Source organism: Medicago sativa, chromosome 5, assembly GCF_051527215.1.
Source record: "Medicago sativa cultivar Bolivia chromosome 5, Bolivia_mono, whole genome shotgun sequence".
Classification (NCBI taxonomy): domain Eukaryota; kingdom Viridiplantae; phylum Streptophyta; class Magnoliopsida; order Fabales; family Fabaceae; genus Medicago; species Medicago sativa.
The window spans coordinates 51,395,786-51,419,156 of NC_140753.1; the positions used below are offsets into that span (position 1 = coordinate 51,395,786).

The 23,371-nt window shown below is 32.0% G+C and overlaps 1 protein-coding gene and 1 long non-coding RNA gene across 3 annotated transcripts; one reads left to right on the top strand and one right to left on the bottom strand.

Annotated features, from left to right (window-relative positions):
* The first annotated feature begins 325 nt into the window (after positions 1-325).
* On the top strand, positions 326-8,319 carry LOC146922811 (pesticidal crystal cry8Ba protein). 2 transcript variants are annotated; one of them, XM_085715603.1, is made up of 22 exons: positions 326-722; positions 991-1,587; positions 1,909-2,117; positions 2,278-2,349; positions 2,439-2,573; positions 2,656-2,774; positions 2,859-3,164; positions 3,359-3,446; positions 3,527-3,632; positions 3,726-3,839; positions 3,956-4,119; positions 4,229-4,349; positions 4,688-4,912; positions 5,006-5,196; positions 5,517-5,684; positions 5,801-5,906; positions 6,036-6,173; positions 6,354-6,515; positions 6,606-6,806; positions 7,232-7,426; positions 7,529-7,600; positions 7,829-8,319. In XM_085715603.1, the coding sequence occupies exons 1-22, from the start codon at positions 675-677 to the stop codon at positions 7,979-7,981; spliced, it is 3,690 nt and encodes a 1,229-aa protein (XP_085571729.1). In that variant the 5' UTR covers positions 326-674; the 3' UTR covers positions 7,982-8,319. The 2 variants fall into 2 exon arrangements, with proteins under 2 accessions (XP_085571729.1, XP_085571730.1); XM_085715604.1 differs by having other exon boundaries at positions 7,238-7,426.
* A 10,953-nt stretch (positions 8,320-19,272) lies between these two features.
* On the bottom strand, positions 19,273-20,263 carry LOC146922812 (uncharacterized). The gene is made up of 2 exons (XR_015012586.1): positions 20,152-20,263; positions 19,273-19,541 (listed from the first exon to the last, which is right to left on the bottom strand). It is a non-coding gene; the product is annotated as an uncharacterized LOC146922812 (long non-coding RNA).
* Between the last annotated feature and the right edge of the window lie 3,108 nt (positions 20,264-23,371).

The following is a 23,371-nucleotide window of genomic DNA, read 5'->3' on the forward strand; positions in this document are numbered from 1 at the left end:
ATAATTTGATTATATGTAATATTAAAAATATAAATATATCCTTGAGAATTCTATTAAAAGTAAATAAAATAAGATCAAGTGAAAAAATTGTCCAAATTTTCTGCACAAATCTTAAGGGATGATATTTTTTTATTAATACTATCTTACAAATTACTACAATGATCATACGTTATTCTTGGTAAATAAATAAATATTTATTACTTTTTTTAAGGCAAATCTTTTAAATATTTACTCATTAAATACAAAAAAAAAGAGACAAAATAAATAAAACAAAAAACATTAAAAAAACAACATTAAAAATAAAACCAGGCAAAAGCAAGAACACAAGCAGAAGAGTGTTTTTTTTTTATCTGTGTGTGGTTTTTCTTTCTCTCTCTTCAGTCTCTCTCTAAGCTTAATATCAAAGGGAGAACCTTTCTGATTAAGCAAGTAAACCCTTTTTTTCTCTCTCTCAAATCTCGAACCCCATTACGGTTTCTGATTCACACTTCTGTGGTTTTTTCTAAATTTTTCAGTAACCAAAAACCCTCAAAATTTCATTCACGTTTAACACTTCTATTTTTGATCATTTTTCATTCTTGTTCAATTTTTTATGCATAAAGCTTAATTCTTTAGGTTTAAGGTTTCAAAATTGGTAGTGCATTTTCATTCAGAGGTTGGTTCTATTAGGTAAGATGTTCACTGAAGGACTTGACAAAAACGCACTTAGATGGGTCAGAGAGGTAATAATCTTAACTCATTACCGTTTTTTCATGTTTTATGCAAATGGGTTTCTTTTAATTTACCTTATTATTTGTAAAGTTGCGATTTTTTGTTCGTTTGCTGTTGTTGTTGTTTGTTGTGCTGTTTATCGTAAGAATGTGATGAAATTAGTATTAGTAATAATGAAGTTCTGATTTTGAGTTGAATTCTGCCAAAATAACTACATTGGTATATATTTTTTTTGAAATTCTAATTTTTGTTTTGATTTTGTGTTTGATTGTTAATTAGAAGGAAGTGCCATTCTCAAACACAGCTATGAGATCTCGTGATCCGATTAGTGGAATGAAAAGTGGCGGCGGTAGAGGGTGTGGATTACCACCACCATCAAAATTTAGGAGTGGTCATCTTCCTGCTAATAAGTTACCTGTCTCGGCGGTTGAGACATTCGATAGCGGTTCAAATAGTGATATGGACGCCAGCGTTGATTCGGAAGAGGAAGTTTATGGTGGAAGGTATTCTTTGGATTCATCACCACAAGACAACAGAGTCCCCAATGGTGCTGCTAAGAGATATGGGAATGTTGCTCAGATGCCACGGTCTCGGTATGCGAGTGATTACACGTTCTCTGATGTTAGTTCGTCCAGAGAAACACTTACTGGAAGACAAGGAATGACGAGGGATCCGGTAATGAGGAGTGCTGCTAATGGAAGGCAGAATGGTTTCACTGAGGATGATTCGTCGGATTCTGCGGCTAGCTCAGAATTTTCTACCACACAAGTAGGGAGTAGTATCAATGGCACTCTTCCAAAAAGCAGGGCTTATATGTCAGCAGGGTATGCTTCTAGTGTACCTTCAAGGATGAATGTTCAAAGTTCTGCAGAAAAGGTACGAGATATCCCAATAATTTTTCATACAAAATTTTCTCAATTTTGGTTTTTAAGCACTTGCTAGCTACTGCTTCTTTTGGGTGAATGAAATACTACGTAGCACGGACACTTCGGATCGAAGGTGTGTCCAACACGTGTCAATGTCGGACACTCACACGGCACCACATGTAGTTACATTCAAATATTTCACTTTCACACATTGTTATTGGTGTAAGTGTCTGTGCTGTGTCCGGTATTGTGTCTGTGTCCGTGCTTCATAGGTGAAATATCTTGGCTTAAATTAGCCTAACTTTGTGATTTGTGCTATGAGAATTTTCAGAGTGGAAGGTTATCTGATGACGAGGACGAAGACATTCCGAGTGCACCCCCATTTTGTGGTTCTACTCAAGAGATAAGACAAACTAACGAGGAAATTCCAACTTCTGCAACACGTAGTACTCCAAATAAAGCAGAATCAAGTACTTTGAAATCTGTATCCAGGGATAAGTTAGAGAACCATGGAGATGCAAGCTCGGAAAAATTCGTTAGGTTAGTATATTTGATCGCATTAGTATGCCTCTCAATATTGAGTTCTTAACCTTCTTTATACATAAACATGCATGACATCTTAATCACACAACTTATAAAAATGTTTAGTAATTTAATTCAATTTAATATCTTGTTAAACTTGATGTATATGCGTTCACAGAACTGCTACTGGTTCAGAGGGTGCTGCATCCTCCAATTCACAACCACCTCGCCTTCCAACATTTCATGCAAGGTATCAATATTTAGTGTTTTTTTTTTTTTGTGCTGAATGCTTTTCTCCTTAAGCATATATGCTAATATATCTACGTGAATTCTTTTCAGTGCTCTTGGGCCATGGTATGCAGTAATTGCATACGACGCCTGTGCGCGTCTTTGCCTTCACGCTTGGGCGATGCAGTGTATGGAAGCTCCAATGTTTTTGGAAAATGAATGCTCTTTACTTAGAGATGCATTTGGGTGAGTTAAGACTTGAGACTCTTCTGACACTACTCTCTTCTCCTTCAAGTGTTCATGTAATTTAATTTTTTTTAATTTGTAGATTGCGACAAGTGCTTCTTCAACCAGAAGAGGAGCTAATGGTGAAATGCAATGGAGAACTTTCTAGTGAGGGTGTTGCTCCTAAACTGAAAAAACTTATTGGCAAGATGAAGGTGCAAGGTACATTATTGTGTGCTAGATTTTCTTTTCAAATTATCTAACTTCTCCATAGTGAGTCTTTTGTGACATTCTTCACTTTTGCAGTACGCAAAGTCAAAGTGGGGCTCGACCCTCCTACTGGATGTAGCATGTCATCAATAGTGACACATAAAATTAAAATGGATTCAATGCGACACCACTTCTCAAATTTGCAGTCAAAACTATCTTCTGGTTGGCACGCTCTTAGGAAAGTTCGGTTTGTACCACATTTGCCTGCAAATGGTTCCCTGACACATAAAAGCTTGGCATATGTGCATGCTAGCACACGCTATATACAACAAGTCTCTGGACTCCTAAAAGTTGGTGTAACAACTTTGCGGAATAGTTCATCCTCCTATGAAGCTGTGCAAGGTATGGGAAAATGCACTCTGCGTAATAATTACTCATTTTTATTATCCATGCCTTAAGGGGAAAAATGTTGGAAATAAATGATTTTCTCTCGATATTTGAATTATAACTATTTATAAATTAATTAGCCATTTTTCAATTGTATAAGTTTTAACTTATTTCACTGTATCTTATTTTCTGCCTGTGTATATCATCAGAGACATTCACGTGTTTCTTACGACTCAAAAGTGTAGTTGAAGAAGACGCCATTAGGTTGCAGCCTGGATCCAGTGAAGTCCATATGTTGTAAGTTATTTTATTTTCAGTCTTTAAAATATAATTCACCATTATGCTGGTTGAATATATTCTGACTACTACATTTACAGTTTTCCAGATAGTCTTGGAGATGATTTGCTCATTGAAGTTCAAGATTCCAAGGGAAAGCATTTTGGGCGTGTTCTTGTCCAAGTGGCTGCTATCGCTGATAATCCGGTAATATTTTTATTGCATTTCTATCGCAGAGTTTTTAGTGCCTGTGTTGAGAGGTGATCATTAAGATAGAATTCATGTTCAATCTGAAAACAGTCTGACAAAGTACGCTGGTGGAATGTTTACCGTGAACCAGACCATGAGCTTGTTGGCAAGATACAGCTTTATATACTCTATTCAACCAGTGCAGATGACAATAGTCATCTTAAGGTTAGCATCTGTGAACATTGTATAGTTTTATGTATTATGCATTTGCTTTAGGAATTGTTATCTAAAGCTCTTTTTGAGTTTCCTAATATATCATTTTATTGTCTTTGTGGTTGCAGTGTGGTTCTGTAGCGGAGACAGTTGCATATGACCTGGTTCTAGAAGTTGCAATGAAAGTTCAGGGCTTTCAGCAAAGGAACCTAGAATTACATGGTCCATGGAAATGGCTCTTGACAGAGTTTGCTTCATATTATGGTGTGTCTGAGATTTATACGAAGCTGAGGTAATGAGAAGTTGATGTGCTATTTCCTGCTGAAATATTAATTTATTAAACTTTGTCTAAATTATTGTGTTAGTTGTGTTCATAATGTTCTGCATTTCTGCTCAAATAGATATCTATCGTATGTCATGGATGTTGCCACACCAACAGCAGATTGCCTTAACTTGGTATATAATCTGCTTGCACCTGTTATCATGAAGGGAAATAGCAAAACTTCCTTGAGCCACCAAGAGGTATCATCGACATCTCTTTTATTCAAGCGTTTTAACTTCGATTAACTAATGTCATCCACTTTCATTATATTTTTAAAGTTCTGTTTTAAGATCAACTAAACAACTTATAACTAATATGAAGACAGTTTGATTTTTTTTTTTTTTTTGAGAGATACTTTATTTTGTCTATTGTTATATAAATAGCTTATACATAGCATTTATATGATAACCACTTAATTAAACTGTTAATCCAAGCATGGCCATATACAACATACGATTTTTAGTTGGCATTTATTTACTTTCAACTAGATTGAATTTTTTGTCTTATCTAATACGGTTCAATTCGGTCATCTTATCAGAATCGACTACTAGGAGAGACCAAGGACGAAATTGAACAGATACTCACACTTACATTTGAGAATTACAAGTCACTTGATGAGTCATCTTTCTCTGGAATCGTCGAGGTTTTCAGACCAGCATCCAGTCATGCAGCTCCTGCCTTGGAACCGGCTGTTAAACTTTACAAGCTTCTTCATGATATCTTATCTCCTGAGGCCCAAACCAGTTTCTGTCACTACTTCCAGGTTGGAGAAACTTGAGTTGTTGATGATGATTATTATTACAATTTACTAATTGGATACACTTTTCTGTGTAATTAACAACTAATATTATCTCAGGTTGCGGCAAAAAAGAGGGCTAGAAGGCACCTTTCTGACACAGATGAATATATTGCACAGAATAATGAAAGCTGTTTGATGGATCCTTTGACCATGTCTACCGCTTACCAGAAGATGAAAACCCTGTGCATAAATCTTAGGAATGAGATCTATGCTGATATTCAGATTCATAATCAAAATATACTTCCTAGGTATCTTTCTTTTCTCAAACATATAAGGACAGCTTATGCAGTTCATAATTAAGAATTCGGACAACTTAATAACATGTATGAATGTTTTGTGAACTCTGATGAAATTTAAATTTTTAATTTGGTTTTTGTTTCTGTTGCATGTTTGTCACTTTTACCAATTTAAGTATTTATATAATCTAGAATAAGTAAGAACATGTGATAATAGGAATCGTTATTTGAATCACCTTATTTGTAACATGTGAAAGTGTTATTGTGTTTTACTTTCAAGCTACTATTATTGTTAATGGTTCTAATATGGCTGGTTCAATATTTTTCGACAGCTTTGTAGACCTGCCAAATCTTTCTGCTTCCATATACAGCACAGAGCTTTGCAATAGATTACGAGCCTTCCTCATATCTTGTCCACCGACAGGTCCATCATCACCAGTAGCAGAACTTGTCATTGCAACATCCGATTTTCAAAGAGATCTTTCAGGCTGGAACATTAAGTAAGTACTCTTTACTAATTTTAGTATGTGACTAGGATCACAGCCCTAATTATGTAATCGAAGAATTAATCGCTGCTGTTAATACACAAGTTTTACTTATTTTATTTCCTTCTTAGTCCTATCAAAGGTGGAGTGGATGCAAAAGAGTTGTTCCATTTGTATATTCTTGTTTGGATCCAAGATAAACGTCTATCTTTGCTCGAGTCGTGCAAATTAGACAAGGTACTCTTTTTCTATATTATAATGGGTTTTTTGAAGGATGCTTTTAAACTAATCATGTGTTGGACTTTGTCTCCTAAGTGATATATTGTCTTGTATTGACGAGAATGTCTAAATGCTTTGCTTTTTCAGGTGAAATGGTCTGGTGTTAGAACACAGCATTCTACTACTCCCTTTGTTGATGACATGTATGAGCGGCTGAAGGAAACATTGACAGACTATGAGGTCATCATTTGCCGCTGGCCAGAATATACCTTGGTTCTAGAAAATGTATGTATTATGACTTTCCTCATCCTGCATTTTTCTTTTTCCCATTTGTTTTAGATGTTGCCAAATTCTATTTTCTTACTATCATCTTTAGTCAATTTTAGCATAACTAATGAGAATCTATTTTGAAGAATACAAGTTTAACTCTGGCTTTCTTTTTTCTGAAAAAATAAATGATGACAGGCAATAGCTGATATTGAGAAGGCGATTGTGGAAGCTTTAGATAAACAGTATGCGGATGTATTAGCTCCTCTTAAAGATAGCATGGCACCTAAGAAATTTGGGCTTAAATATGTCCAGAAACTTGCCAAACGGTCTACATGTGCCTATGTGGTTCCTGAGGAGGTGGGTTGAATTTATGAAAAGAAAAAAAAAAGATCTTCTTTTGGATAACACTTTGTTCAAACAATTAAAACTTATGTCACCTTTTGTCAGGTTGGAATTCTTTTGAATTCCTTGAAGAGGATGCTCGACATCTTACGTCCAAGGATTGAATCACAGTTCAAATCATGGGCTTCTTGCTTACCAAATGCTGGAAACACAGCACCTGGTGAGCGACTTAGCGAAGTGACCGTGATGCTGAGAGCAAAGTTCAGGAACTACTTGCAGGCTATTGTGGAGAAACTCGTGGAAAATGTAAGATTTTTATGCAATTTTTTTGTTATTAATTTAATATTTGATACCCTTGGTAAAAGAGTTGTGCCAAGCACATCAATGTTGTCAAATAGCAGTACTGTAAGTTACGAGAGGAAATGAAATTTTGAAGTCTGAAGAACATACTGCAGTTAGAATATTTATGCACTAATCACTATGTCTGTAGTATTCTGAAACCCAATGTAAAGGTTATTGTAAGGGAACAATACTGACCAGAGGTTGCATATGTTTCTAGTCCACATTGCTACTAATGCTATTAAATTTGGTTGCTTGTTAAGTTACTATGTTCGTCGTATTTATGCACTGCAGCACATGCTAGATTTATTTTACTCATCTTTCCAGCATAGTTAGTAAATTAATCAAATATATTAAACTGTAACTAATATGAGTCATTTATTTTGTTCCAGACGAAGTTACAGAATGCTACAAAATTAAAGAAGATTCTTCAAGATTCAAAGGAAACAGTGGTAGAGTCTGATTTAAAAAGTAGAATGCAACCACTGAAAGAGCAGTTAGCTAGTACCATAAGCTATCTTCACAGTATTTGTGAAACTCATGTTTTCATTGCCATCTGTCGAGGTTATTGGGACCGAATGGGACAGGTAACTTAATTTTCTTCTGGATTTATTTACCTTGCCATGTAGTATCTTTTTAGATGTAATGAGTTTTATGGAAAATTTTCTTATATATTTCTTATTTGACAGGAAATTTTGAGTTTCTTGGAGAACAGAAAAGAGAATAGATCATGGTATAAAGGTTCAAGGGTGGCTGTTTCTGTAAGTAGCAACCTCTGCTTAATTACTTAAGGTCATTTTATTATGTGTGCAATACAAGGAAAAATGAAAAATAGCATTTTATGTAAAACTAACTTTCAATTTATTTATATAAAAGCAATGTTCGTAATGCACTTTAGCTATTTAGTCAATGTGCGCTCTTGGGTCCGGATTATGGGCTGTAAGAAAAGTATTGATTTCTATCTTGAAACCGTGTATGCATGAATGCAGGTTCTGGATGATACATTTGCCTCACAGATGCAACAACTTCTAGGAAATGCGATACAAGAGAAAGACATGGAGGCACCTAGATGCATCATGGAGGTTCGTTCTATGCTATGTAAAGACGCTCCTAATCACAAGGACAACAGTTTTTACTATTAGACTGCTAATCAATACACATGTAAATAAAGAGGGTTATTAAGGGGTTAAAATGATGATAATCAATCAATCATATGGGTCACACCAATTTTGTAGCAGGAGTAAGCAACTCAACTGCTCCTAGGAACAAGATTAATATGCTCTTCACTTACTGGGAAATGAGAAATAGTGCAATTTTTTAAGTAGCATACACAATTGTTATTCATTGTAATACTTTGGTAGGAATATATAGTTTTACTAGATTGGTTAAAAAATGCAATCTCTAACAGCAGTAACTTTTTGTTTAATTTATTCTTCATTTTGATGGTATATTAATCATATCAGTTATCTCAGCCAGCAAATAATGTTTGCCATTTAAATTCTATCAAAAAGATATATTTGTCATTTAAAAAAATGCATTAAAGTGTCGGTTACACTTTGGATTTAGACTCTCATATATGAGGATGTTCTGCCAAGAGATTTCATTATAAATTTATTTGCATTTTTTAATGTTGAGTTGAATGAATTTTAATGATGAAGACCTCACATGATTTTCTAACCAGAAATTCATCTGACACATCCAATTCTCTTTATTTTCACATTTGGTTGTATCAACCAACCACCACAGTGTGACTCGAACAAAAACATGTTTTTGTTGCATTCCAAAAACAAACAAAAAAACTTTTGTTGGTTTTTTTTAGCAATTATTCTATGTAATGTAACTGTGTGTTCTATCTCAACTTTTTACCTCAAGGTTAGATGAATCATTATCATGAGATAATTCACGGAATATTGTATCTTTTGTTGAATAGTTGGTCTAGTCAAAAAAGAATTGATGAATTGTTCGTTGTGTAAGCTTTTGGGGAGGAACTTTTCTCAATTCTTCAAAGCAATTATTCTATGTAACTGTGTTAGTTGTGTATTTTTTAAGAAAAACTTACTTAACTCTTACATTTCTACAATCATGTATGATATGATCGAATACTGAAAAAAGAATCATGTCTGTCTGGATAAAGTTGCTCTCAAGTTTTTAAAATACGACTCCTTACAAGATCAATGTTTACAACAAGGGTTGTTTAAAAGAAATTCGGAAACTATTTTGTACAAAGGTGATGCCTATAAGAAAGAATGCACGAGTTGTGGTTCAAGATGAGACTGTGGAGCACACCGGAGAGCAAGCATACAAATGGGAAGCGATGGCTGTTGCTGTCTGAGACGGTTGGTTACCTCCACCGAGACGAGACATTGTGTGTTTGTGTGTGTGAGAGAGAGGATTGTAGAGAGATTTCGAGTTTGTATGTGGGATGGAAAGAATATAAGACAAAAATCACAATCGTATTTCAAACATTCTTTCTTGCTTGAAGTTTGCTTGTGTTGTGGGGAGGTCAAACTCAAAATGGACAATTTTATCATTTTATTATAGGTTAATTATTAAAATTGACAATGTAATATACACGGAGTTTTAATAATTATCCAGTAAAAATAAAAACACATAATACTTACGTAATTTGAGATTTTTCTTGTTTTTGACATGTAATATACACGAATTCTAGAAAAGTAATTTAGAGGTTGAATTTTTTCATGATTTTTTGCAGACAAGTTTAACACGTTAAAATTTGATTTTACACAAAAAATTAGAATTTGTCAGAGAAAGGAATGAATAATTATGAATTTTTGTTCCCCATAATTATGAATTTCTTAAACAATTAATATTAATTCGTCCCTCGTTTAAAAACCACAAAATTTCATGATGAAGGTTCTTATGATGTTCTAACCATGACTACACAATTAGTGAATGAAATTTGACCCGTGAGTATTTGCTTACTCGGAGTAAAATTGAAATTTTGTATGTTTTGGTTGAAAAATCAAAATAAATCGAGACATCTTTGAAATGCTCTGAAACTTTGCAAATCCTTTTTTATGTATTTTTATAGATGTCTCTACAAACAAACAACTCAAAATTCCATCTCTAGGTTGAGATTTCCGTTGTTTTGTTATTTGAGTTTTTGGCGCTTTAAAAATTCATAATTCATTCTTTCCTTGTCGGACAATTCTAATTATGCGTCGAAAGCCTTATTCAAACGTCTTAAACTTGCCTGGAAAAAATTATGAAAAACTTCAACATCTAATTAATTTTTTTGGACTTCACATATATTATAGGGTCAAAAATAGGAAGACTCTAAAATTAAGATTAGAATATGTGTTTTTGTTTTTACAAGGTCATTTTCCAAACTTCCTGTATATTCTAGGGTCAATTTGAATAATTAACCTTTTTATTATTGTCTTAAACAAATTTGTCCATTTTATGATACACTACATGTTTTAAATCAATTTAATAGTTTTGTTTTGATAAAATTTAATACGATATTGTAGGCATTTTGTCACATTATTTATAGGTAGATTGTGACATTATATGTGCAAGAATCAGGGTTCAAACCTCAGACATCTCACCTATTTATCTTAAAAAGTGAATTTTTAGCCATCAAATTAATTGACAAAAACTATTTAATACGATTTCTTGTGTTTAAGACAAAAATCAATTTGCTCCTTAAAAAAAAAAAGACAAAAATCAATCTGCTGTTTTTTAATTAAGATTTAAAAGTTAATTATTTCTAAACATATTTGCAAGCAAGTAATTTCGATGTCACCAAAATTGTGGTGGTGATAAATTAGAGTCACCGCCCACAACTGGTTAAAGACGTTCATATGACGAATATTACCGGACGGTCATGACACAAACAAAGCAACAACATAATTATAGTGGTAAATCAATGGTTGTCGCAAACTCTAAGAATGATGTATTTTTAAAATTGATATATTTTTTAAACATATTTTAAGCAAATTTTATTTTTTGATCTTTTTCAGAAGCAAAATTGCTTATTAAATTATCATAATCAATTTTATTTAACAATTCTTTTTTAATGGATAATAAAGTCAACTCATAGTTTTTGTTGAGACGTTGTCATGGATTCAAATCGGGTCAATTTACGAACCGGGTCAAACATTGACCCTTATCAAAAAATGAACAAAATCCTTCAAAATCCTGCGATTTTGAACGGATTTCACGATTTTGTGCGATTTTGTTCGATTTTGCCTGTTTTTGGGACTTTACTATGGATTTGAATCGTTGAAGTTACACAAAGTCGCAAAAACCTGGATCACACTCCCAGATCCCAAGTCAATACCACTAGGCCAATTTCGTTTTCAATTTCTAACAACAACTCCTCTTATCAATTTTTGGAATTGCAAAATGAAAGAAAAAGATGAATCTTGCTGTATCTGGTGATGGTGAGCATTGAAACATGTATATTGGAATCATATGGGTACCAATTTTAGGATGATGACATTTTTCCATGGGTAACATCGTCATGGCTCTTCTTGTCATGGGACCACAAATTGAAAAAAAAAATCAGAAATGGGTCTTCTTATTATAGTGCTGTTACTTTTGAAGGAGTAGGATCTTGTTGATGCCTGTAGCACCACCACCATCGGAAAAAAAAAAATCAGTGAAGGAAGAAGGGGAAGGAACAAAAATAATGTTTTTTTTAACATCAAAGTACCGGTTGCAGGTTAAAGGAACAAAAATAAGGGGTGATGTGGCAAAATTTAATTGGAGTGTGTTAAAGAGTGTGACCCTAGCATTTCTCTTAAAATTAATATATATTTTAAAACATATTTTAAGTAAATTTTATTTTTTGATCTTTTTCAGAAGCAAAATTGCTTATTAAATTATCATAATCAGTTTTATTTAACAACTCTTTTTTAATGGATGGTAAAGTCAACTCATATAGTTTTTGTTGAGACGTTGCCAATCTTAGATAGAAATTTATTAATATTAAATGTGATTAAAAAATTAACACTTTTGTGAAAATCTCAAAGTTAAAAAAAAATTTGTTGTTAACTCAAAGTTGTCCTCTCGCGTGCGTGCGTGCGCGCACACACGCAATTTAAAAAAATAAATTTTTTTGAGACTAAAAGCACGGATTTTACTAGTGTGATGGTTGAGACGGCTACATGTAACCTATTACCTTCCTTTTTAACAGTATATGAGAGTGATGCACTAGTATTCAAGGTGAATTGTCCTCGTGAGCTTAGCTCAGTTGGTATGGACAATGCATAATATATGCGAGATCCGGGGTTCAAACTCAGACCACAAAAAAAAAAGGTGAATTGATGACTGACTACAGTTGATTTATGCAGTGCACTTATGTGTTTAAAGAAATTTATTTGAATTATTAATGCATGTAGAATTTATATAAGTGATCTTACATATAGGAAAAGAAAAATTAAGGGTCTCTTTGAAGGATAAGAGACAAGATTGGATAACTATATCATGTCTTGATACCATTAGAGAAAATTAAACACATATTATGTCTTTATAGTTAGTGATTTGTCTTTTTGAAGGATATAGTTAGTGATTTGTTGGATGCTATCATTCTGTTTATGAACTGCTAAATGTTTTAGGGCTATGCTATATAGAGCGACAAAATATATAGCGAAAATTTCACGAACTTAATTTTAAGTACTGAAAGCTTTATGTTTTGTTTTGAAAGATGTACTAAAAACTTGTTTGTTATATTAACATCAAAGGTAGTGATATAATTGACTTTTTGCCACCGCCACACCACTTGGGTTGCATGCTAGACGTGTCTTCATGTCTCCATGCACCTCTGTTGTCCTCCAGCCTCCCACTAAATCAAAATAAATATTTTCACTTACAAATTTTGTCATAATTGTTAATATAAATCAAACTTGAAGGAGCAGAGGTGAACAAGCTATATTTAAAGGCATGATGATCAGTTTTTTATTGCATGGTGCCTCATTCGTGATTTTTCCGTGAAAAAATATTCGCGACACATAGCATAACCCTAACTTAATTTTTTTTCCATATATATGCAGGAGTGGCTCTATAATCGCTACGTGAAGGATTAAAGTATTTGGTGGCTCCCCCCCCCCCCCCCCCCCCCCCCCCCTTCTCCAGTTTTTTTTTCAGTTTTTTTTGAAGAAGCTAAACTAGCCCACCTAAATTAACACTAGAGAGAATCGAACCTGAGACCTCAAGGAGGAGCACACTCCCAGATCCCAAGTCAATACCACTAGGCCAATTTCGTTTTCAATTTCTAACAACAACTCCTCTTATCAATTTTTGGAATTGTAAAATGAAAGAAAAAGATGAATCTTGCTGTATCTGGTGATGGTGAGCATTGAAACATGTATATTGGAATCATGGGTACCAATTTTAGGATGATGACATTTTTCCATGGGTAACATCGTCATGGCTCTTCTTGTCATGGGACCACAAATTGAAAAAAAAAATCAGAAATGGGTCTTCTTATTATAGTGCTGTTACTTTTGAAGGAGTAGGATCTTGTTGATGCCTGTAGCACCACCACCATCGGAAAAAAAAAAAAAATCAGTGAAGGAAGAAGGGGAAGGAACAAAAATAATGTTTTTTTTAACATCAAAGTACCGGTTGCAGGTTAAAGGAACAAAAATAAGGGGTGATGTGGCAAAATTTAATTGGAGTGTGTTAAAGAGTGTGACCCTAACATTTCTCTTAAAATTAATATATACTAGTATGGACACCCGTGCCAAGCACGGGCTAGAATATCGTCATACTTAATGGAGATAATATTAAGATGAAGAAAATGTCAGTTAAAGTCTAACATTGGATAAAAGAGTTCAGGTTGAACAACAAATAAGTAAAAAAAAAAATCATACTTAAGCCTTTCGGATGAAGATGTATCATTCTCACTTATCTGATTTCTATTTTTTAAAACGTGTGGATCCACATCAGTGTTGGCTCGCTCAAAATGCACAACAGTTGCATTATATCCTATTTCAACATTTTGGTGGAGTAGGAGTGGTATCATTCTCACTTATTTTGGGGGAGTGGTATCATTCTCACTTATTTCGGTGATCGATCACGGGCACATAGAGTCTGACACTTAATGGAGAGATGTTAATGTGTCAAATCCGAGTTAAAGTTTCACATTTTATGTAAGAGTAGATGTTGAGAGATATGTTAATGTGTCATGTGTGAGTGAAACTTCTACTTTTGATATTGAACAACATATATGTGAGATGACCAATATACCTAATGTCTTTAGGTTTCAGATGGAGATGTGGTTTTCATCTTACATATGAGGTTTCTCATATTCAAATGTGACAATCCAATCCATTGTAGGATTTATCTGAAATCCAAGCACTATAATGATATTTTTTTTGTTTTGGGATGTCATTTGCTTAATTTTATTATATTAAATTTAAGTTTTTTGATGTCATTCACCTTAATGCAATGTCTTTGTCTAACTTTAATTATTTTAAATTCTTTCATTTTGGTCTTCGGTGGGTCACAGTATAAACAATTGTAGAAGCATTATGTTGAGTCGACAAAATACATACTTATTAGACAATTTGAGTGAACATGCGGTGTCAATATCACCTGTGTGGTTGCTCTTAGTCTAATACAGTGATCCAACCTAATTTAGGCTCCATCTATCATTCTAACATTAAAATGAATTACTTTGCTGGTGTTTGAATGTCATTTATTGATTATTTTATCTAAAAAATTAGTATTTAGATGTCATTCGCTTTCATGCTATTTTTATTCAACCTCTATCATTTCAAACTCATTCACGCCTGGTCTTTTGAATGATTTGAAAATAGAAGAATCTTTATAACGATTGTGATTTGACAAAATACATGTTTACTAAACTCATTTTAAAATGCTAATTTTTTACCCAAAAATCTTCAACTCCTTCAAGAAACCACTTCCAGCCCACGTTTTTGAACATGTTGTGTCTCTGTTTGACATTAATTGACTATGTCACATAATTACATGCACGGATGGTCGCACACTTGATTAAGATATGTTAATATGTCAAGTGTGATTGTACATTCTACATTGGATGAAAGAGTAAATTTTCAACAACATATAAGTGAGATGCTCCATGTACCTAATGCCTTATGGTTTTGTGTTAAAATGCGGTATCAATCTCACTTGTATGGTTGATATTGGCCTAATATAAATATTCATATCAGTGTAGGTAGGCTTAGCAGGAATCTCAATATTATCCCAACATTATGATAAACATTTTTGTTAGTTTTTGGATGTCATTTGCTTGATTTTTTTTATCTCAAATTTTATTTATTGGAAGTCATTCGCTTTCAGGTTATATTTTTTATTCCACTTCTATTATTTTAAAATCCTTCACTTTTGGTCTTTGGTGAGATTACAAAGAAAAACTGGATACTGTTCTGCTGAGTTGACAAAATACACGCTTGTTAGAGTTTTTAAAATAATGTAATTTTTTTATTTTAATTTTTTGTTAAAAAATTTGTCCAAAAATATACAACTCCTTCAACAAACACGTCCAACAACTACTTTATTCTCTATATTCACCGACAACGCATAAACCCCTTTTTTCTTATTATTTCTTTCATTTCAAATTCCTTTTATGTCTTCTCAATTTTTCTAGTTTATTTTTTCTCTTCTTTTCTCCATTTTCAGGAAAGGAACAAAAATCTTCCTTCATTAAATCACCACCAACCCACTTTTTTTTTACTATGTTACACCTTCTCAAGTCTTATTTAGCTGTGCTACCAGATCATATGCAGAGAGTCTCAAACTTAAGGGATAATTATTATTTTTTAAATAAGCTAAATTAGCCCAGCCAATTTAGCATTGGGTCCCAAGTCAATACCACCAGACTTACCCAAGTTGGTTAAATGATAGATATTAATATGTCATATCTAAGTTAAAGTTGCACATTAGATTGAAGAGCATAAGGTGATGAACATATAAGTAAGATGACCCCATATACTTAATACCTTGAGAATTTGGATGTGGTGTCAATCTTACTTTTGTGGTTGCTCTTAGCATAATGTGATTATCCTATCCTGTTTAGGCCCATACATAAGTCCCAACATTATAATGATCTTTTTTTTTTTGTCATTTTCTTGATTCTTTTATTTTAAAATTTAGTTTTTTTTATATCATTTGCTTTAATTCTATTTTTTTAATCCAACCTTCATTATTTCCATTTCCTTCACTTATGGTCTTTGATGAGATCTGACAATAGCAAAACATAGATGTGTTATGTGAAGTTAACAAAATACATGCTTATTATACATTCTAAGTAAAGATGTGTTATCAACCTTAATTGTGTGGTTGCTCTTATACTAATTTAATGATTAAATCTAGTATAGACTCCTCCTTGGAGTATCAACATTATGATTAACTATTTTGAAAGTATTTGGATGTCATTTTTAAAAAAAATATATATATCTCAAAATTTAGTTTTTTGATTTTATTCGCTTTCATAATATTTTTTAGGCTTAATTGCAGTTTAACCCCCTAACTTTTATAAAATTGCAATTTTGGCCCCCTAATAAAAAAAAACTACAAAACAGCCCCATAAGTTCTGCATCTGTAGCAGTTTTTGCCCCCAAAGACAAAAAAAAAATAAAAAAAATAACACGGGGCACCTCACTTAGGGTGCCACGTCAGCGTAGACCGAGTCAAAGTTGGTATTGGGGGCTAAAACTGCCACATATGCAAAACTTAGGGGGCCGTTTTGTAGTTTTTTCTTTTTAGGGGGCCAAAATCGTAACTTTGTGAAAGTTAGGGAGTTAAAACTGCAATTAAGCCGATTTTTTATTCAACCTTTGTCATTTCAAAATCCTACATATTTGGTCTTTGGTTGAAATGCAGATGTGTTATTCTAACTTGATAAAATACATTCTTATAATGATAGTAATGTTTGAAAATATATATATTCGTTACTATAATTATATACATGTCAGTTTTACAATATTTAATTAATTGTGAGATTAATTTTTTTTATATAATTATAATGATATTTTGGTATCATGTACGCATCAAACACATGATAAGATTTTTGTTATCATGTCTATATCATATCATGTCTCTATCGAATTTCATATTCTATCATATCTCTATCCTATACCGACCATCAAAGAGGGTTTAGTCTAGCAGTGTAAAGACATACTTTAAATTTAAAGGTTACAGGTTTTGAGCCCTTCTAGTATCTTTGGAGGTATGCAAATGTAAATACTAAATAACTTAGTGAGTGCTCTTTTATCTCTAAGATTTTTTCTACCTTATACAAAATTAACATTCATTCACCATAAAAAAAAATTACCAACAAAAAATTCACTATGACTTTTATTTTTTTTAATAATGGCATTAAATGTCATACCCAAGAATCATTATGGTCCATTGATCAATGAAGTTTTTTGTGTTAAAAGATATTTATGATCATTATTATTATACTATTAAAAGACGTTCTTATGTCAAGCACGTGAGAATTTTCTTCTTTTTAATTATTATTTATTTGTTTATTTTTTATTAGTGAATGAAATGTTTTTTTTGGAAAGTATGAGATTAAATGATATACACTATCAATGTTTGTTTTACACTAACATCCAGTCACACAATCAATTATCAGACACAATAAAAATAAATTTAATATAATTTTCGTTATAGACTTAAAATTATTAGCCTTTAAGTTTTTTATTTTTCAAAATATTTATTATATTAATTAGTTTGATTTTATTGGGGTATATTTTAGGCTTTCATGAAATATATATGTTGTTTTTATTGTAATTGGATTTTTTAAAAAAACCTATTTTAAAATACTTAAAATTTTCCTTAAAAAAAATACTTAAAATTTACTAAAAATGAATTTAATAATGTTAAAAGTAATGCGGTAATTTATGGAATTGTGATTCAATTTGATTGTCTCTAAGAATAAAAAGACTCATCATTTGATCAGATTAATTATCCATTCTATGATCAATTTGGCTTCACCAAAATAAAGGGAGGTGGTTAATAATGTTAAAATAATCTTATGGGCATGGTTTGATTTGATGAAGGATAAAAAAACGGTTATATAATTTTTTATTTAAAAAATGGATGAATTGGTATAATAAGGGTTGGAGTACTTATTGTAGTCTCTAATTATATATCATTTTTCTTATTAAAATTCAAACATTTAAATATCTAATTGTCATTCATTTTTATTTTGATAAAACATCTTCTTTAATTTTGATTTAATGCACATGATGATTATAAAAATCGATTAATTTTTTTAGATGATTTCCTTAATAAAATAATTCATGATAAAAATACCAAAAATAGAATCTCATACAAATAAAAATATATAATAATCATTTCTTAAAAAGATAATACACCAAAAATGGAAATTCTAGTAAATAAAAGTATGTAATAATCATTTATAATTATAATAGAAATTCCCACAACGATTCTTTCGAAAAAAAGAAATTTTCACGACGATCAGCTTGTCATTAATTTCCACTTATAATTGGAGGTTCACCATAAATTTTATTTATTTTTTGTTCAATTTTAAATTAGTAACCACATAACATAAAAAAGTGAAAATTACCTTTAATTCCCAAATTTTCTATAAAGATGAAGTTCATACTTTGATTGATTCTATTCTAAAATTTTTGGTTGGGATACTTTGTTGCAAGTTTTGCTAAAAAGAACAACAATGAAATTAGGTCATGTTTCGACATCTTATTGGATAAAGTCAACCCAAAATTGCAACTTTAAAAAAATCATGAAAGAAACATGAGTAGAAGAGCAAAGATTGATATATCAAACATAATAGAAAGTCAATCCCATGATTTTTATAGGATTAATTCCCTATGAAGTTAAAAACCGTTAATTTAGCGTCGGTATTTCCAAAAGTTTAATGCATTTCTTTTTGACCAAGGGTGTGTACGCTTGTGCGAAGTTTTACGTTAAGCTAACAATTTTTTTCTAGAGATATCATCTCTCAGTTGTGTGCTTGACGATACTTAATTTGAAAAACATCCACAAATATTTTTTTTAAACCTTTGTTGCACTAAATATCCATAACTTTATTTTGACACAGATGCAGAAAGTCATTGAAGAAACATGGAACAATGTTACAAATAATGAGAGAACTAACAGAACACAAATCATTGGGTTATTCAACATCATAAAATATACTCCATTCATTTACTATTATAAGAGGAAGACGAAAACCAAAGGATCATATCATATAAGAAAAGAAAAAGAAAAAAAAATAGTGGCTCGTCATTCTAGGGTTTGCCGTGCGGTTTCGATCAATTTGAGGTAAAAAAAATCGAATAATCAAATCAAAGTATGATCTAATGCGAAAGGTTTTCACAAAGGACATTCAAACATATGCAACGATATTAGATTTTGTGATTTTCAGTTTTTGTACCAATTTATGATTTTCTTTTGAATCGGTTTATATTCGAACACTCATAACTCGTCATTAGTGTGATTAGTTAGACACTTGCAACAATATCAATATTACTGCTAGCATTTTTACAATCTCAATGCAAATAAAACTACTTAAAATTCATTTAACATCAGACACTTTAATCAAATTTATAATATATACAACTCTTAAAATATAAAGCTTGATTAAAATATTCTACTCTCTCCAAATTCTTTCTTTTGTTGAGAGGAACTCTACAAATCCATGTAGTCAAACTTTAATTATTGCATCCTTGCGCTTCATCTTTAATTGTATCCACATAACTGGAAAAATAGAACAAATCAATAAAATCCCGTTAAAACCAAAGAACAATTGGTCGAAGAGCTAAAGAAGAAAAGTTGAACAAAAAATTAGGTAAAAAAACTATAAAAATATAGAGAGATAGAAAGAGGATTAAAATATAAAATAATAGATTTAAATAAATTGCAAACCCAAAGTAGTCAAGAACCAAAAACAAATATGTAATATTTAGAGAATAAGGATGAAACACTATTTATGGGCACTATGAAGAAAAATAATACAATTTTTTTTAATAAAAAATGGATACAAACTATAAATGAACAAACATGATTTTGAAATAATTTTAAATTCTATAACTGAATGTTAAAATGATGTGAGGAATGGTGATGGTTGAAGTAATATTTATAAGGAAAAATTCAAAGCATGGTGAGATCCGAGAAGTAATGTTGAAATTATAAACAAATATCTATTAAATAGTGGTTAAAAGTATGTTTGAACTTTTTGTACACAAATACTAATGGAAGAACGATTAGCACACATCTATGAACATTAGACAAATATAGGCATCAAACCAGCACTAACATGTCGACGTCGTCAATAATCTAAGAAAATAAAATATTTGAATCCACTTACCTTGTTACACTTGAGACTATGATTTTCATCTAATTGATTTTTACTATATCATATCTTCGTGATTGAAAATATGATCGTGATTTAAAATATGCTACCTAACAACCGGAAGAGGGAAAAAAAATGGTGTTAAAGCTTGGAAGAAACGTATGGAAAAGAAGAAGGATAAAAAAATATGTTGATTTTTTCAGGTTTGACTATGAAACAAATTAAAAAAATATAATAAAAGTTAATAGCATTTACACGCCATTAAATCATCCATTTTTTAGTCAACATTTACATTTTAACCACATAAAAATAAGAAGGAATATTCTTTGATGAGAGAGATGAAAAATGCTAGATGAATAACATTAAATGCTAGATGAAAAATATGATGCCAAGTGTACTTTGGCTCATAGATGTATCCTTTTGTATTATATAGAGATTTTAAAACATATTTTAAGTAAATTTTATTTTTTGATCTTTTTCAGAAGCAAAATTGCTTATTAAATTATCATAATCAGTTTTATTTAACAACTCTTTTTAATGGATGGTAAAGTCAACTCATATAGTTTTTGTTGAGACGTTGCCAATCTTAGATAGAAATTTATTAATATTAAATGTGATTAAAAAATTAACACTTTTGTGAAAATCTCAAAGTTAAAAAAAAATTTGTTGTTAACTCAAAGCTGTCCTCTCGCGTGCGTGCGTGCGCGCACACACGCAATTTAAAAAAATAAATTTTTTTGAGACTAAAAGCACGGATTTTACTAGTGTGATGGTTGAGACGGCTACATGTAACCTATTACCTTCCTTTTTAACAGTATATGAGAGTGATGCACTAGTATTCAAGGTGAATTGTCCTCGTGAGCTTAGCTCAGTTGGTATGGACAATGCATAATATATGCGAGATCCGGGGTTCAAACTCAGACCACAAAAAAAAAAGGTGAATTGATGACTGACTACAGTTGATTTATGCAGTGCACTTATGTGTTTAAAGAAATTTATTTGAATTATTAATGCATGTAGAATTTATATAAGTGATCTTACATATAGGAAAAGAAAAATTAAGGGTCTCTTTGAAGGATAAGAGACAAGATTGGATAACTATATCATGTCTTGATACCATTAGAGAAAATTAAACACATATTATGTCTTTATAGTTAGTGATTTGTCTTTTTGAAGGATATAGTCAGTGATTTGTTGGATGCTATCATTCTGTTTATGAACTGCTAAATGTTTTAGGGCTATGCTATATAGAGCGACAAAATATATAGCGAAAATTTCACGAACTTAATTTTAAGTACTGAAAGCTTTATGTTTTGTTTTGAAAGATGTACTAAAAACTTGTTTGTTATATTAACATCAAAGGTAGTGATATAATTGACTTTTTGCCACCGCCACACCACTTGGGTTGCATGCTAGACGTGTCTTCATGTCTCCATGCACCTCTGTTGTCCTCCAGCCTCCCACTAAATCAAAATAAATATTTTCACTTACAAATTTTGTCATAATTGTTAATATAAATCAAACTTGAAGGAGCAGAGGTGAACAAGCTATATTTAAAGGCATGATGATCAGTTTTTTATTGCATGGTGCCTCATTCGTGATTTTTCCGTGAAAAAATATTCGCGACACATAGCATAACCCTAACTTAATTTTTTTTTCCATATATATGCAGGAGTGGCTCTATAATCGCTACGTGAAGGATTAAAGTATTTGGTGGCTCCCCCCACCCCCCCTCCCCCCCCCCCCCCCCCCCCCCCTCCGATAACAAACTGCCATCCTCTTCTCCATCTTATTCTTCCTGTTACACTACCAAAGTTGTCTTTCTTTTGGTAGTGTCAGTTCTGACCACCATTCTCCTTGGCATAGCCACTTGGGCTTTGGTCAAGTATTATCACCAGAGGACGCAACAAAGAGCTACTGCTGCCAGAGGAAAACCGGTGTCTGCTCCAGCAGCTTGGCCAACGCCAACAAGGTAGTATTGCTCATGGACTTATGGTTTTTTATTTGATTGATTTTGGGTTTTTGGATAAAATTTTGTTATCTCATTACCAGTGTTGTTGTTCTTCCTCTTGCGCGCGCGCACACAATTTAAAAAAAGGATAAAATTTTGTTGTTATCTCATTACTAGTGTTGTTGCTCCTCCTCTTGCACGCGCGCACACAATTTAAAAAAAAAAGGATAAAATTTTGTTGTTATCTCATTACTAGTGTTGTTGCTCCTCCTCTTGCGCGCACGCACACAATTAAAAAAAAAGGATAAAATTTTGTTGTTATCTCATTACTAGTGTTGTTGCTCCTCCTCTTGCGCGCACGCACGCACACAATTTAAAAAAAAAATTAATTGGGACTTAAACCAAGGACTTCAAAGGCGTAACGGTTGAGACGGCTACATGTAACCTACTCCCTCCGTCTCACAATTATTGTCTCTTAAACATTTTTTCTTTTTCTCAAAATAATTGTCACTTTACAATACCAATGCAGCATTAATTATTTTTTTCCACTATTATACCATTATTTATTGAATTTCATTCAACTTAACTACTCTACTAACTACAATTAATAAGGGTGATTTAGTAAATGCTACTAATTTTAACATTGAAATCAACACAATTAATCATTTCCTTAATAATCGTGCACCAACCTTAAACGACTAATATTGTGAGACGGAGGGAGTACTACCTTCCCTTTTAATAGTATACTAGCATTCATATGTCCACTTTTTCTACTGCGCTAACCTAAGTATATACTTGACATGTCTCTTTGTATAAATTAATATATAGTATTCATACACAAACATAATTCATTTAACATCACGTAAGTAAAAACCTAATGAACAGAGATCTCTTATTGCCCTTCAGTCTGCTTTTATTTTTGTCTAGGTACTGTGCTAATATATATATATATAATATGTTTCTTTGTATAATTTAATTGCAACGTAAATATGAATATGGATTAAGTTAAACAGAAAAATGAAAGTACATGTAATACACAGAGAATCTAGAACAATATGAGATTTAAATGAAGAAACTATTAATTGGATTTCATTTAGTTTGTGATGACTTGAGAACAATGCAAACAGAGGAACCAATTTTAGTCACTAACTTAACTAACCAACTTAACTAACCTATTGTTGAGATTGCGGATAAGCAAGCATATAAAGGGTTCCCTATTTCCATTTAGACAATATCTAAAGGTGGGGTCTATCTATTCAACATTCAACCCTCAGTTACCATAAT